The 17005-nt window shown below is 46.2% G+C and overlaps 1 protein-coding gene across 9 annotated transcripts in view; it reads right to left on the reverse strand.

Annotated features, from left to right (window-relative positions):
- LOC306895701 (putative E3 ubiquitin-protein ligase UBR7) overlaps positions 1 to 17005 on the reverse strand; it is a 39933-nt gene that overhangs the window by 2122 nt on the left and 20806 nt on the right. For 3 of the 9 annotated variants that reach the window (XR_013786821.1, XM_079459159.1, XM_079459162.1), the window contains exons 2-9: positions 2222 to 2355; positions 2019 to 2079; positions 1849 to 1944; positions 1706 to 1759; positions 1517 to 1622; positions 1231 to 1343; positions 608 to 772; positions 261 to 420 (exon numbers count right to left, since the gene is read on the reverse strand). Coding sequence is in view for 7 of the 9 variants with exons in the window: in XM_079459159.1 (XP_079315285.1) it covers positions 261 to 420; positions 608 to 772; positions 1231 to 1343; positions 1517 to 1622; positions 1706 to 1759; positions 1849 to 1944; positions 2019 to 2079; positions 2222 to 2355 (889 nt within the window). In the remaining 2 variants the exon portion in view is untranslated. Of the gene's footprint in view, positions 1 to 260; positions 421 to 607; positions 773 to 1230; positions 1344 to 1516; positions 1623 to 1705; positions 1760 to 1848; positions 1945 to 2018; positions 2080 to 2221; positions 3680 to 3760; positions 5703 to 8559; positions 8668 to 17005 lie in introns of those variants that run through there. The other 6 variants (XR_013786822.1, XM_079459161.1, XM_079459160.1 and 3 more) reach the window with 4 other exon arrangements.

Genomic DNA, 17005 nt, shown 5'->3' on the forward strand with positions numbered 1-17005 from the left:
TTGACAGCAGTTCTTTCACAGGATGATTTTTCTCTCTATTTGAACTCCAAGCTGCTATTATTGTGAACCCGCCTGTTTCAAGGAATGAATCAGTTACACAGAATGAGCATCATGCATGTCATGACTGTTGGGTCTGTTGCTTTTCTTTTACTCTACTACACCTACTAGTCAAATATTATAAACATATATCGAATAAAAATGAATACAAATGAAAACACACACACACATAGCCCCAGTTATAGGCATGATTTAACACTTACGGTAAATGATGTCGAGCTGCTGTACGTGATCTAGTGAAGAGATGCAGGACAGCAGCACATCATCACACGTCTGAGATTGAGGTTTGGCCTTCTTCTCGTAAGCCACCAGCGTGTCGGACTCGTCCAGCAGAAACGGAACAGACGCCTCAACGTACATCCGCTGAAATTTTATTGTTGTATACGTGCGGTTATTTACAGAGACAAACTGAGGCTAGTTGTCAGACAACTACGCAAATGTGTGTTCATTCTCTCTTAGCGCTTCATACACACCCGAATCCATTCGACTATTTCTGCTTCATACTGCATGTGTGAGAAAAATGAATGGTTAAGTGATTTATGTGACGAACCTTACAGCCGGTACACATGCACAGTTCAGATCTCCAGTGATAAGGCCAAAACACAGCGGCTTCTCTCCTCTTCTTCATGTCTTTGACCTTCAGCTCTTTGTAAATGCATCTGTCAGTGTTTGTCTTGTGTTGGTGGCTTGTGATGTCAGACTCGTGCTTCATCTGCTGCACGCGGGTGAAAGTCAAACACATCATGTTAAGCAGATGAAAAGCGGGTTGAAATGGTAAAATGATGTATTGCTGCATCGGTCTCTTAAATGGCTGATAGATCAGTAAACCGTTCAGGTGGGGAAATCCACTCACACTTCAACATTTTGCATACGTGTGATGGGCTGTATAGCGCCGTATCGATGCTGATTTAGTTTGACCACAGAGTGGACTGGATCTTGGCCTGTTTTAATCTGCTCTACATGTCATTATACTGAAGTGATTTTCATCTCTGGTGACCAACACAGCCCAAATTCACACTTTTATTATTATATTGTGTCAATGCATTTTCATTAGCTGCATGTTTAAACAGCTTTTTTAGTGTAATTTAAGTTTGTAAGCTCAGTATTTGCAGTACGATCTTAGTTCAATCATACACATTAATACAGTCAAGTGCACGACATATCTTTTCTGACCGTTTCATTTATCTGATAGCTTGTTGAGGCCACATCACGGCTGCTTGTGGATGGAGAGGATTTTTCATCTTCCACACGAGCAGCATTGGCTTGAACTTCGTTCAAAGGTGAAACTATAAAATTACCAAAACACAAAGAATTTGATCGCAATGAACAGCAGATCACAGTGACCGTGAGTCTGTTTCACTCATCGCTTTACAGACGACTATTAAGATGTATTCATGTGTTCATTATATCTACATCGAACACAAGCAAACATCCTACAAGGAGAATTTCAACTGCCAACCTGCAAAGTGTTCAGAGTAAGTCCAGAGGAACGGCGCTCGATTCATACAGCCGACACAAATCATCTCCATCAGAACATCACAGTCCACCGCTGGATTGTCCAGATGCTGCAACATCAACAAAACATCACAGCAGCTCTTGCAAAGCAAACCAACGCTACGCACCAGAAGATATTCAGGTGAAAATGTACCCTTGCGTGGTACCAGTCCTCACACACGATACACTGAATCATTTCTTCATTCACCTTAAAAGAGTGAAGAAACAAACACATGAACATGACTTCATCACGACATTCTTCATACAATGATCAAGAAGAGTAAAGGTCTGAAGTACTTGATCATCTTCATCTGGATAGTGTCTGTCACATGAACAATACCGCCCAAAGTAGTTGTGATTGTAGACGTTCTGTACATTCACCCCGTCTTTCTCCTTTGAACAGCACAGGATAAAGCGTTAAATTAACTGAATTCAAGCTTACGTTACGTCCATCTTAAAACACTTACAGGACGCAGTTTGCACGTGAAGCCATCAAACTTCTGGTTCCCACAATCGCAACGGAACTTCCTGTGATGAAACAGATTGAAACGTGAATCATTCAGTACAGAAGAGAATCACACCCTCCTCTTTGAGGACGTTTCTAAAAACTGTTTGTAATCGCGCTTACAAGACCCATGATCACAGCTGCAAATGAATGAATTTCACAGACCTTTTTGTGTAGAGTTCAGAGATGTCGTGACCGTCGTGACAGTGGTTGGCACAGGCGAGACACACACCTGCAGGCTCCATGTCAGGCTGTACACACGTGTTACACGCAAACACGGCCTGTCTCTTCATGTAACCCTACAAACACAACACACAACTCAACACAAATCTACAAGTCATGGTGAACAACACATCTCACACACGTTTCCAAGGGGACCAAGTTTCTGATCAGCTCTTGTTGGGACGGCCCTTCCTAATAAAGTAATGAGTTTATCCCTCAAAATGTACACACTTCTTGAATAAAGTGGAAATGCGGAAGGTGTAAATGATCAAGTTGGTTTGACATTTAGTCATTTCCGGTCATGTCTGCCTCGTGTAGAATGCACACTGCAGATGACATGAACACTTGTTGTGTACCTTAGTACAAACACCACAGAGATTTAGATTCAGTGATGTGGTGTGAAATCAAAACAATAACACTAAAGACTCAAGACATCAACTCATGTTTAATACACTGAATTTAACTTTTTGAGTTTAAGTCTAATTTGTTGTGTTCATTTGTAGAGACTTTTTTATTTAGTGAGGAAAACAATACATTGATTAACCTTTGGAAACCATACAAATGTACATTTTCAGATAGTGTCTGATAGAAGAGAGAGAAATTAACTTAAAACAAACTCAACAACTTTGTATGTAAAAATTAAAAACAGTTCACGGAGACAAAACAAAAACTAGTTCTAACAAACATTCGCTCAGTGTCCGACAAGGTTTTATTTCTTAAGACGCAGCCAATATTTCTTCAAAGTGCATGAAACATGTGGAAACTCGGCCATAGCAGAAAGTTGGCCATCTTCATTTTATTTGCACTCCAAACGTCTTTTATAAGCTGTAATGCGGTTGTATATGAAGAATTTCAGGTTCTTCCAGTCTCGGTTCTTTAAAGCTTCAGGTTCAGCTCTTAAACACTTCTCACAGTCACTCTTGGCTGGTACAGTACATGATGTGATGAAGTGCATCATGTGTCTTTCCACCGCCTGCACCTCCGGTGGCTGCCAGGGATTTTTCTTGCCAGTAGTTTTACCTTAGAGGATTGAGAAAACAAACAGATTACATTTATTGGAGTCAAACACTGATGTCTGTGCTTGAACTGAAATCCTCACTGAGGAAAAACAAGAGGCATTTCTTTGCTGTTAGCACACATGTTTGTATGTTGTACTTCTTTTTTTAAACGTACATGAAAAGAAATGTTCCTACTAAACCTTTAGGACATGACATAAATCTATCTAGTTTCAAGCCGTTTCTACAGGGCATGTATTCCCTTTAATAAACTGTTCCTGGATCAGTTTCAGAGCTCGTTTAAAGCACCTGATAGTCATCATCATGCCACCACAGCAATACAAACCAATACAAACGTGTCCCGGCTTTATGCTCCTGTCCTTTTCAACCCATTCCAGAATTGTTTCTGTGAAAGTTAGACAACGTTTAGCTTATTGGTGTGATGTTTGAATATACCAAGAAACAAAATGCAAGTAAGACAACCCACGGTCAGGATTTATGGTGATTTCATCGAAGCTCCTGCCATAGAACTCAGCTAATCGGCCTTGTTCCAGAGCCATGAGAACTTTACACATCTTGGCAAGTTGCAGCGTCTTCTCGGGGTGTCGATAGAATTCGCGATGGATTCTTATGTGGTGTCCAAGAAAGCTTGCCAGCTGCTCCATCTCTGCGTTCGTCATGTTCAGCACTGTCGACAGGGTTGCGGCATGTTTGCGCAGTCTGACAGACGTCAACGACTTGGGATGCGTCGCACCACAGGCCTTAGCATAACCCCTGAGACAGTGTGACCCAGGGAAATGTGTCATGGCTTCTGGTCTGGCAAACATATACACGTTGTCTTTCAGAACCCCACACGCCTCTCTCTGCTTAACAAGGAGCTCTAAAGTGAACAGCATTTTTGGAGTCAGAAGAACAGGAAACGGTCTACCGCACGTCCCCCTGGCGGTTATCCTCGACAAGTGTCTGCAGAGAATTTTTTCCACTTCCGACAGCGCCCAGTCCACGTCTTCATACGGATTGAAAGTGTCTCTTGATAAAAACGCAGACAAAGGCACGCTGGCCACCTCTCCTTCCCTGCGGCGGTTCAAGAGAATCACCTGAGCAAGACAAACTTTGGACAGCTCTCTCCAGGCTTTAGTAGAGGGATTTTCAGAGAGCGACTTGAACCATCTGTCCTGCATCTGACTAACATACGTGTGCAGTTTCTGAACATCTTCAGTAAAGGACACGAGAGTGGGCACGTCGCACTTTGCCTCCCTCATGTTTCTCAAGGCTGTAGCCGAGATCACGTCGTACCACTTTTCCCTGTGGACATCTTGAAACTCGATGGCGTTCTTAACCAGCGGTTTGTTGTTCGAGATCAAACCCTGAGCTTTCAACAGTTGGCTAGCTTTAACCAGCGACTTGCCGAGCTTGTTCGCAAGCGATGGAATCATGAACTTGTCGCTTTCGCAGTCATAGCCGCATGTGTACTTGACAGCTTTGACAGTCTCTGTGTAATTCTTTGGATGTACGCAATCTTTCAACGTCTTCAAAGTGGTGATTTTCCTAGCGGTGCAAATCAGCCTTCCCAATTCTCTCATCTTCTGTCGCACGTACTGTTTGTTCTTGTCTGACATGCCACCCTTGTTTAACAAGTGCTGTCCAACAGCTTTAATGATTTTGTCGTGTTTTATGACATCTGTGATTGGGTCTGAATTCATGGCACTCATGACTTCCCACAGTTGTTTGCTCATGTTTGAAGGCGGAGGCTCTTTGTAAGCACACATGAACTGAATGCGTTTTCTTCCTCGTTTAGGCGAGTCAGACGGAGGTTGAAGTCTACAAGTGCGCATGTGTCTCCACAGGACTCTTCTTATAAAAAGTCCTTGACAGTATGCACAATGCATGAAGTCTTGGCCCTGCGCTTCTTTGGATGGACGTTTAGATGGCACCAGTTCTCCCTTCCCTGATTTAAGAACAGCGGCGTTGTGAGCGTAGTTTCCTCTGTTACGGATATGATCCAGCTGCTTTCTTCTCTCTTTGGAACCCTTTGGAAAGCTCAGAGCTTTGGCCACATCGCATTTATTTGCATGCGCACCTTCTAGATGCCTTGCCATCTTAGCGTAAGGCTTACGACAATATAAGCAGTAATGTCTCTTGTTGTACACTCGACTGCCATCTCGCTTCTGATACGCACTGACAACCACGCCATGTTTAGTGTTTTGACTAGAACAGGGTTCTGCTTCAGAGTCGGACACATCAGATGTAGGACCGTGTATTGTGTCTGATATTGTTGTTTGACAGTCGTCATCATCGTCGTTGTCCTCATCGTCATCCTCATCGTCATTTACAGCATCACGGTCACTTTCAGAAGTGGAATACAGAGTGTACTCATCTGAACTCTCTGACGTATAATCATCACAATCTTCAAGATCTGCATCTTTCATCTAAGAAAAATTAAAACAATTCGTAACTATTATGCTTCTATCTGTGTGTTATAATACAATTGTCACCGTCATACATTTTGGGGGGCTTTTGGTTAGTTGTTTAGCTTAAAGTAAAGGAGAAGCAAGTCGATGGATCTTGGATTTATCAGTCTCTTAGTAATTGATTATGAAAATTCTGAGCACAAATCCTGTTTAATACATACAGACGTGCTCAAATTTGTTGGTACCATTAAAGCTCATTGAAATAATGCTTCATTCCTCCTTAAGAGTGATGAAATTAAAAGCTATTTTATGAGCTATGTTATAGAATAAAGCAAAGAAGCTGTGAAAAGAGATGAATTATTGCTTATTCTACAAAGAGATTCTAATAGGCAGGCATGGTTAAGGCTACAAGACCATCTCCAAGTCTCAAATCTCAAGACTATCAGGGCATTCTGGAGCGAAACATACTGCCCAGTGTCAAAAAGCTCAGTCTCAGTCGCAGGTCATAGGTCCTCCAACAGGATAATGACCCAAAAAACACAGCTAGAATCACACAAGAATAGATAAGAACAAAACATTGGACTATTCTGAAGTGGCCTTCTATGAGTCCTGATCTGAATCCTGTTGAACATCTATGGAAAGAGCTGGAACTTGCAGTCTGGAGAAGGCACCCATCACAACTGAGACAGATGGAGCAGTTTGCTCAGAAAGAGTGGACCAAACTACCTGTAACCGGTGCAGAAGTCTCATTGAGGGCAACAGAAAACCTTTGTTTGCAGTGATCACCTCTAAAGGTTGTGCAACAAAATATTAGGTTAGGGGTCCCATCATTTTTGTCCATGACATTCTCATTTGTTTTATTATTTACAATATTATGTTGAATACAAAAATAAAAAGCAATGGTGAAAATAAGCAATCTGGAATAAACAATGGTGGATGCCACTTCAAGTTATTTCAGAGAAAATTATGCATTCTTCGTTTTTTTGTGGAAGGGTACCAACAAACTTGAGCACGTCTGTATATCACACGCACTTGAGAATTTAGAATATCTGTCGGTCTGTCTCGATCTTGGTACAAAAATCTCAGTTGGTTTCTGTGTCACAATCTGACAACAGAATTATGGATGACAACATTATAGCATTAGCAAAAAATTAAGAATACAAGTTGATTAGATTTCAGAGAAAAAAACATTTCTTCCTGTCCAGCCACAACGGTCTACTTTAAAACACAAGTTTATACAAAAAATGTCTGTTATAAGGCAACAATTAACCCAAGAGGTCACAGGGAAGGTTCTCATACAGTATGTATTATACAGTGGGGCAAATAAGTATTTGATAGACTGACGATTTTTCAAGTTTTCCCACTTACAGAGAATGGAGAGATCTGTTATTTTCATCGTAAGTACACCTCAACAGTGAGAGACAGAAAATCCTGAAAATCACATTGTATGATTTTTAAATAATTCATTTCCATTTTATTGCATGAAATAAGTATTTGATACAATAGAAAAATAGAACTTAATATTTGGTACAGAATCCTTTCCTGTAGTTCTTGACCAGGTTTGCACACACTGCAGCTCCTCCATACAGGTCTTCTCAGATGTTTCAGGTTTTGGGGCTGCCGCTGGGCAACACAGAGTTCCAGCTCCATAGATTTTATATTGGGTTCAGGTCTGGAGACTGGCTAGGCCAGTCTTCTTCCGAGCAATTCCTTAGTTGCCCTGGCTGTGTGTTTGGGGTCATGCTGGTAGACTGAGCCATGACCAGGGCCAGACGGAATCTGAAGACTTTTTTTGTTAATTCAGCGCAGAATTTTTTTCTTAATCTGCGGAATAGTTTTTATATTGTTTGAAATGTGTTATAAGTTAAAAAATGTTTTAAAATAAACGTGTTAAAAGATTTGAGAGAATGGGCCTTTAAACTTTACAAAATAAAAGCATTTACAAATCAGCTGTCAAAATTGCAATTAAACCTAAATAAAAATGTTATGAACATGTTTTATAAAACACTATTATTAAATATAGACCTACTTGTTTATTTATAATATACATTTTACATGCAGAATGACATCTTTTTATAATGATGATCATACATGTAAATGCTGTTCACAGCTTTAAACTAGGACGATCTCAGTCGTGTTTTTGACTCCTTTAATGGATCTTTCAGTGATACTGTTTCAGCACATGAGATGAAGAAGAAAGGAATGCATGTGGAAAAAAACATAACACTTTAACAAACTTGTTCGCTCATTGCATTGTTGTGTGTGAGTTTGCTGCGTTTGATTACGCAGCACTTCTTAAACCCGAGTATAATGTGTAGTGTTATCAACAAAAACACGTGATGCAATACGAACACAACAACCGACAATATCGTGTGGACATTTATATGGACAGGCTGCTTAATTTGTGGTTTTTACTTTTGCTTTGTGTGAGGTAAAATTCGCTTGTTCTGTAGCCTATTTTAGAAACGATCACGATCTATAAGATTCGCTTGAGAAGTAGACTGTGGATGTCTTTGGAATCGATCACGCCATAAAATCGTCAGATTGCAACACTAAACAGCCGAGTTTACTTCTTGGAAGTTGGTAGGTGATCAAATACTTATTTTTATTTAACATTCTGTCTCTCACAATTGAGGTGTCCCTACGATGAAAATGAGAGATCTCTCCATTCTTTGTAAGTGGGAAAACTTGAAAAATCGGCAGTGTATCAAATACTTATTTGCCCCACTGTGTGTGTATGTATTTTTAGTGTCCTTTTGAAAGGGAACCACATCATTTATTTTATGTGGTAGTAATTCACACCAGACAAGCTAAAAACAAGCATAAAACCCAGAGACTAGAATCTTGGTCAATGTAGAGATGAAGGTGAATGTACCTGTTGAGACGAGTGGTTTTGACCTGTAGCTTCATTCATGGGAGTCTTTAACCGGAAGGCAGGATCTGAGTTTTCTCCTGCCATGATATCAGCAGCACTGCTGGCCGTCTGTAAAAGACAAAAAATCATAACGATCAATAAAAAGACATCTACAAAATATCATCTATATGATTGTAAGAGAAAATAATGAGGATGTTAATAGTTTTCTTGAAGAATTTCAGCAATGATACTCTTCGGGATCAGTGGACTCAATTCAGCGTGGACAGCACGGGCTGTGATTGGTGTGCTTGAACCCCTCCCTCGGGTCAAAAAACTATGTGATAGCGTCAGGTATATTAACACGCATTTCCGAATGAATGATGTAAATAAATGTGGTGTTCTAGATTTAACAAAACTCAAGCTGCTGCACAAGCAAAACCCCCCAGGTGGTCGTTGCTTGTTGACGCGGACAAGGACACGTGGGTATAAATGAAAACCAGTGCGTTGTCTACATGGTTGGGCTGATGCAGAAGTATAAATCCGCATGAATCACTAACAATTTACAAAAACATTCCATCTGAGGTGCACATGAAGCGTACCTTGACGTGTATATGAAGGGAGGCGGTGACATGACTTTCTGTTCCATAACATTGCTGTCCCTACATGTGCCTCTTAACCCAGTATGTGTTTACACAGATGTGTTTCCTGTATGTTAACAACCCAAGTGCACATTTTTCAAAACATTGTTATTGTTGTTTCAGTGTAAATGATGACATCATGTGCAGAAGAAGACACATTATTTACATTCGCCAGACTCAAAACACACACATGTACACCCAGAAAGGGCATTGCAAAGAACTTTTTTAAAGGGTTGAAATTGTGTATCTTTACAACGTGACCAACTATAGGCCTGGCATTCATAATACAGCAGGGCTGCTCGATTACGACAAAAATCATAATCACAATAATTCTGGCCAATACAGAGATCACCATCATCTAACATGATTACTCATTGGCTTTTGAAACGACATAGAAAAAAAGACACAGTATATAAAAACTGTGAATTCAATTGCACCGCTGCGATGTTACAGTAAGGAGTGCGCTGTGGATTTATGACTAAAGAGAGCATCCTTGTCAAATGGAATGTCTTACCTCAATTATTTTGTTTTTGAATTTGTTGTTGCACATCCCTATCATATAGCGTTTTTAGATCTTCATGTAAAAGCACAACGCTATACGTGTGTATGTGAAACCTTGAAACAACTCACATTTTACATTCTGCAGTATGAGCTCTGTACAGTTTTGCCTAACACCTTTAAGTTACGATTTAATATTCTCAGGTTAGGTAAAGTAAGTGGAGTCCGGCCTTAATTATAAGCATTTCTTATACTCACATTTTGGTGGGAAGACTCCCTTGCACATCAAACATTAAAAATGAAAACCCACGGTAGGCAATAGTAGTTTCTTTAAATTGCTTACTATTTATAATAAATGTAAAGGCAAATATTATTCAACACAATCAAAGTATAAAATATAATAAAAACACTTTCAATGAAATGAGTAGTCGGCACTGGTGGTCTCAGTATCTGAAGCCTCAATCTTTTGCTGCCTTCAAGAGGGGACGGAAATGATGTAACTACGAGGTCTGAGCACATGAACAACCATGTAAAGTCGTGTTTGCAAGTGGAAAACTACTAATTGAACAGAGTTGTGACGTTGTTCAGGGCACATCGGTTGTCAATTGTAATGATACTGTAGTGAGGTAGGCGGGACGAGAGCCGGGATGCGGTCTCGTATCACAGAGGAGATTGTGGAGCATAAGAGGACGAGCGACCGTACCGTCAGTGAGAGAGGACCAGGGACCCGTTTCAATAAGGAGGTTCAAGCAACACTGAGTTAAAATATGAACTCTGAGTTGATTTACTCAGATAATCGCTACTCTGAGTTTTCTGTTTCAGAACAGCTGGTTTCAATCAGTTCAATCTACTCTGAGTAAGTTCACCCGAGGTTACGCGTGATCACCGCGGCTTAAAAAAGCCATCATCAATTGAGCGAAGATAACAAGAATCACCATGGCAACAGCACGTGACAAAAAGGCTCCGTTTATTTCTCGCCAGTAGAATTGGAGGCATATATATATATATATATATATATATATATATGTGTATGTATCTAAGATTTTTGTCATGTAAGTGCAATCCTTCTGTAATAAAAATCCGGTGAGTTTAAATGCTCATGCTAGTAGGATTACTGACTGGGAAATGTTTGATATATTTAATAAACTTTAATAAAAATCTTAACAAAAATGTATAAAAAGTGCTTGAGAGCGATGCACACTTTTCTTACTGCTCTTCATACAGTTGCCTTGCTAACGTGTTCTGTATCTCTGGTGTTATATAGAAAGCTTCCATTAGCAAAGAAACGTAAAGCCATACAAAGAATCTGCTCAGATGTAAGAGCGCGTTCACAAGTGAGGTTTGTGATGTAAGGATGAAGCGGAGTGTGGATATATGTAACGGACTGTAAAGAACAATAGTATCGCTCAAATTAACATCCTCCGGATATGATAAAACATCCAAACGGGGCTTCACCATATATTCTCTCCCGACGTAAATGTAACTCTCTCTGAATGAATGCAGCTTCCTCATCTACGGGTTCATGAATAAACGGACATGCCATTTTAATGTGTTACGAACTGGTTGTGCGCGATAAAGGAAAACGAATGAAAAAACTAACGGCGAAGGCAATTTCAACACCGCTCGCGCTTTTAAAAGGGGCGGAGATTGTAACAAACCTCAGGTTAGTGGAATAAAACCTGCTCCCGACAAGGTTAGGTTAACAGAGTAGGTTACTATGGTTCCCTTTCTGTCGGTCTCTCGACGTTGTGTCGAAGCCGACAGATGGGGTTCGCCCTTGAGAACCAATCATCTCTGACTATTTTGAAAAGGCCAATGAAATTGGCGAATGAAATTTGCATGCCGGGCTCCGCCCCCGGATATCCGGGTATAAAAGGGGAGCCGGCGTGCTCATTCATTCACCTTTTGTTCTTCGGAGCCTTCGCATCTGATGACATTCTTCGAATTGCCGATTTCTACAACGCGGTGCAGCGGAGATTCCCCTGGGCGTCCTGGCAGTTCCTGAGGTATTTTTCTAAAAGAGCAATTTCCTCACACTGTGGCAGCCTCGTGGATTCGTCCTGCCCGCACGGCGCGCGGATGGCTATTCAGACGTTGCGTCACTGCGCGCGGATGGCTAGTCAGACGTTGCGTCACTGCGGGCGGACGGCTATTCAGAGGTTGCGTCACGTTGGCTATGTTCTGTCAAGAGCAAGCCACCACCTCGTTTGCTTCCCGTTCTGTGACCGCAGCGGCTACGGCCCTGCCGTCAGCGGCGGCGAGCAGCGAGGGTGATGTGGGGATTATCGTGAGCGTTAATCCGTCAGCCGGTCGGCTCGCGGACCGCTCGCGCCCCGTCTCGCTTGTTTAGCAGTTCCCCAAGGATGGTCCTAAGCCATCTTATTCCTCAGCCATGCGCTCGGACACGAGCCGTGGTGATGAGGTGTCTCTTGCAACATCAGACTCTGGCGATTCCCTGAAGCTCCCTCCCTCGGGAGGTCGAGGGCATGTAAGGTCTCGACATCTCTGGTGTTGAGGCTGGCAGTGCCGTGGACCAAGCTGCCTCCACTCTTACGCCATGGCCATCCTGCAGGCCAGGGCGTTTAAGAGAGCCCCACGGGGTAAGACCGACCCAAGTAGTGCCGCCGCCGACTGGCCCTCCGGGGACCGCGGTGGCAGCGCAGGCTGGGTCGGACGATGTCCACATCAGTGGCCCGGAAAGATGCCTCGGACCCAATCTTGCGCAGGGGGGCGAGCTCGAGAAAGGCCACTTTCCCGACTCCCCTCTCGCAAGGTCGGCTGATTTGTGGCGCTGTCAAGGACTGCTCCAGCAGCCTTTTGACAGTGTAGAAACAGACCGGCCTGCTGTGACCCGGCCGCCTTTCGGCCGTCGAGGTCTCGCACGTGGTCTGCCCCCAGCAGCCCTGGCCTTCTCCAGCGTCGACTCCGGTTCCGGTGCCCCCGCAGGTGGCCCCTCGGAGGAAGACGTCGAGAGAAGGACCACCTAGAGAGATTGAACCATCGGGCCCGACCCAGCCTTGGTTCCTGGATGGTCGGAATGGGGCGGTCCCTGCCGTGTCCCAAACACCTTCTGGGCCCCTTCGGGGGCCTAGTGCCCGCCTTCTCACAAGGAGAGGTCTCTCTCTGGGTCCCACTTGCAGCCGCTCTCACCCTCTGAAAGATGGTGTTCGGCAACTCGACGTTGCGTCGTGGCGGCACAAAATGACGAGTATAAAGCAGCCCTCAGCACTCTAGCTTCGACGGTGCGTCGAGCTGCGCCATCGCCTGGCAGGTGATTTAGTGGAGCCGTTCCCCCCGGGGGGAACAGCACTGCTAGTCATTGAACCAACCCCGCGGGTTGATGAAGTAGATCGCAGCCCCCCCTGTGAGGTCTCTGGGTGCTTGGTTAGCATTTCAAACCATCAAGGTGGCTGGGAGTGTGGTCCGTCTCGGCATTCGATCCAGCTCGCCAGACCTCCGCCGGACTTCAGGCATCCTCTTACCTCAGCAGAGGCAGGGATGTTCCTGTGCTCCAGGCCGGGGCTGCCACCCCTCTGGCGAAGGCGTTTGAACCGTCCCCTCGGCCGAGATGTCCAGTGGCTTCGACAGCCGCACTTCATCATCCCCAAAACCAGAGGTCGCTGCATACCTTGAGCAGCACCTTGCAAGGGTGCCGTTCGGGAGGCGCAGAAGCGCGTCCTGGTGTCTGTCAGACGCCAGGAGTGGTTCATGACAACTGACCGCATACTCTCATGTACAGTTTCCCTCGGCACTGTCGAGGGGCTGGCATGTCAGTAACGGGTCAGCCGGGAAAAAGAGAGCAGCTCTCCCTGGCGCGGAGCTCCCCTTTTTCCTGGTAGAGAACTCAACACTGTCTCCATGACGGCGTGCTCGCTCACGAGCACGCACAGTCAGTGCTGAGCTGCTTGAACTTTCAGGCAGCAGCCAGCGGTCCCCTGAAATCAGTTTCAGAGGCTCCTGGGCATGGTGTCCTCGGGGGTGGCCTGTCCCCCTCGGGTTGACGCACATGGGACCGCGACAGCACTGACTACAGAGATGAGTTCCCTGGAGAGCGTGGCGCACTGGCAGTCGCATCCTAACCCCGAGCAGGTCTTGAGGCCGGTCGTGGTAACGACAGACACCTCCCTACGGGGTGCGGGTGCGGTGTGCAACGGGCGCGCAGTGTCGGGTCGCTGGACGGGCCCCCGCCTGCGTTGGCAGATCACTGCCTTCAAGTTGCTAGCTGTCCTGCTTGTACTGATGAGGCTCCGGCCTCTCGTGCAGAGCCAGCATACTGGCCCGGACAGCACGACCGGCGTAGCATACTAAACCTCAGGGTGGCATTCGCTCGCTGCAGTCATCGCAACTCGCCCAAAAACGCCTCCTCCCATGGAGACAGCAGGTGGCAAAGCCCCTGCAGGTCACATGCCCACCGGGTGTCCTGAACCAGACAGCCAAGCGCTCTCTCGTCAGTTGACACCTCGTGGGAAGTGACGACTCCACCCCTGGTGGAGACAGCAGGTGGCAAAGCCCCTGCAGGTCAAACGCCCACCAGGTGTCCTGAACCAGACCGCCAAGCGCTCTCTCGTCAGTTGACACCCCGTGGGAAGTGATGACTCCACCCCTGCAGGCTGGCCTGGGTGTGGTTTGGGCGGGCACAGGGGGACCTGTTGCCTCCCTGAACACCACCCAGTACCGCTGGGCACTCCTTGGACGAGGACCCCCTTGACACGGAGGCCCTAGCGCGCAGCCTTTAGTGGAGACAGCAGGTGGCAAAGCCCCGGCATGTCACACGCCCACCGGGTGTCCTGAACCAGACAGCCAAGCGCTTTTTCGTCAGTTGACACCTCTTGGGAAGTGACGGCTCCACCCCTCCGGGCCGGCTTGGGTGTGGTTTGGGCGGGCACAGGGGGACCTGTTGCCTCCCTGAACACCACCCAGTGCCGCTGGTCACTCCCTGGTCGAGGCTCCCCCCTCGACACGGAGGCCCTAGCGTGCAGCTGGCCGCGGGACAAGCGGAACTACGCTTCCCCCCAGTGAGCTTCATTGCGCAGGTCCTGTGCAAGGTCTGGGAAGGGAGTATCAAGTGCTGCTAGTTGCGCCTTACGGGCCCAACTAGACTTGGTCCTCGGAGCTAATACTCCTGACGACAACTCCCCCTGGCCAAATCCCCTGGCGAAGGGCCTACTCGCAGGGGATGGACACGTTGAGGCATTCGAGCCGGACCTCTGGGTCTGGCTCCTGGATGGGACGACGAGTTCCTGGATGATCTACCCCCCACAGTGGTGGAGACTGTCACTCAGGCAAGGGCCATGCCCACAAGGCTGGATGCCTTTAAGTGGCGCCCCTTCTCGTCCATGTGCTCTTCTCGAGGAGAAGACCCGCGGAATTGCTCGCTCAGGAACGTGCTGTCCTATTGCAGGAGAGGCTGGGGAGTAATCTCCCCTTCCACATTGGAGCGTGGGTACCCGCTGTCGCGGTTATCACGTACCAGTTGCTGGTGAGCCTCTGGGGCGGCATGACCTGATTATTAGGTTCCTCTAGGGCGCGAGGGGCTAAGGCCTCGTCCGCGCCCCGTACCCTCTTGGGACCTTAAGGTGGACCTTTGGGTCCCCTTTTTTTCGGGCCCTGCGGAGAGCCCCCTTCCTCGTTCTGCGAGGGGGGTTGGCTCTCCTGCAGGGGCTCGAGTCCATCCAGAGGGTGAGGCACCTGCAAGCATTCCGTGTAAATTCCATAAAATTCAGGCCCGGTGACTCTCACGTGATCCTGAGACCCCGGCCGACTTACGTGCCCAAAGTTCCGCCGCCCCCCTTTTGGGAACTAGGTGGTGAACTTGCAGGCGCTCCCACACCGGGAGAAAGACCCAACCTGTACGTGGGGTCTCCAGTAAGCGCATTCCGCCTCTACTCGAACCACACAGAGGGCTTCAAGGCCCTGAGCAGCCCTTGTCTGTTTTGGAGGTCAGCAACGGGAGTGCTGTCTCCAAGGAGAGTTGTCGCGCTGGATCGCACACGCCGTCACTACGGCGTGCCGATCCTAGCCCGTGCCCATTTGAGTGACGGTACACTCCGCTCGGGGTGTGGCCTCCTCGTGGGCATCGGCTCAGTGCGCCTCTCTGGCAGACATCTGTAGAGTTGCGGGTTGGGCTACGCTATACCTCGCAGAGGCTTGCAAACCTCCGTGGGGACTCGGCAGCTCGAGTCTTGCCAACAGGTGAGACCAGCAGTCGTGGGGCGTACGCCTGCGCATAGCGTCATTCCCCTTCTTAGGTGGATCAGTGCGCTATGGGCTGCCTCCCTTCTTTCCCCAAGGGTGAAGAATAGGCAGTCCGTCCATCCATCAATAAGCACTCAGGGCGGCGGGCTCGGCGGAGCAGCCCTGCCGCCTATGGCCGGGTATCAAGCTGAGTTATTACATATAGCTCTAACCGGACCTAGTGCCCCACATGTAGTAACCCCCCACTAGGGTGGTTCCGTCTGAGATGTCGTCATGAGATGGTTCCCTGCGTGGCAACCCATGACCTCCCCCAGGTGGACATCCACCTTGCGGCATTCCGCACATACCTCCCATGAGTTCTCCCCACATACATTTAAACTCTTTACACACGTCTATAAAATTCTCGCACATATACACTCGATGCTTGCAAAACACATCTAACACTGAGAGCGATAATAGCATTGAAGTTCATTAGTCCTTTACTTGCTTGTGCAAGTTGCAATGAAGATGATATAGCCGATTTCTTTAATAGTGTTTTACACTGCCTTATACACGCATACAGTAGGATTGGGGAAATGTGCCATTGTCTCCGGCTTCTGTTTAACTGGCACATTTACTCATACAAGATGTCATAACGTGGACAACCTCTATGGCCTATTCTAGATGTCGGTGGCGGGACTGGTAGTTGTCCAGCAGCTCTCCCTCCATCAAACCTGGCGCAGCGTGGTACAACGTCTCGAGAACAACAACGAGTTCTCTGGTTTCGACATTTTGACAACGAACCACGGAAAGACTGTCAATTCTGGCAATTGTTCTAAATCTCTATAGTGTCTCCCTGGGATCCTGCTGTATGCGTGTAAGGCAGTGTAAAACACTATTAAAGAAATCGGCTATATCATCTCATTGCAACTTGCACAAGCAAGTAAAGGACTAATGAACGTCAATGCTATTATAGCTCGCCGTGTTTCATAGATGTGTTTTGCGCGCATCGAGTGTATATGTATGTGCGAGAGTTTTATAGATGTTTTTTGCACGCATCGAGTTTATATGTATGCATGAAAAAGTGTACATGCATGCATTACTAACATAATATGTATTGGTATGGATTTCACATTAGTGCGCACATGTTTTTCATA

The sequence above is a fragment of the Barbatula barbatula genome, assembly GCF_947034865.1.
Source record: "Barbatula barbatula genome assembly, chromosome: 6".
Lineage (NCBI taxonomy): Eukaryota > Metazoa > Chordata > Actinopteri > Cypriniformes > Nemacheilidae > Barbatula > Barbatula barbatula.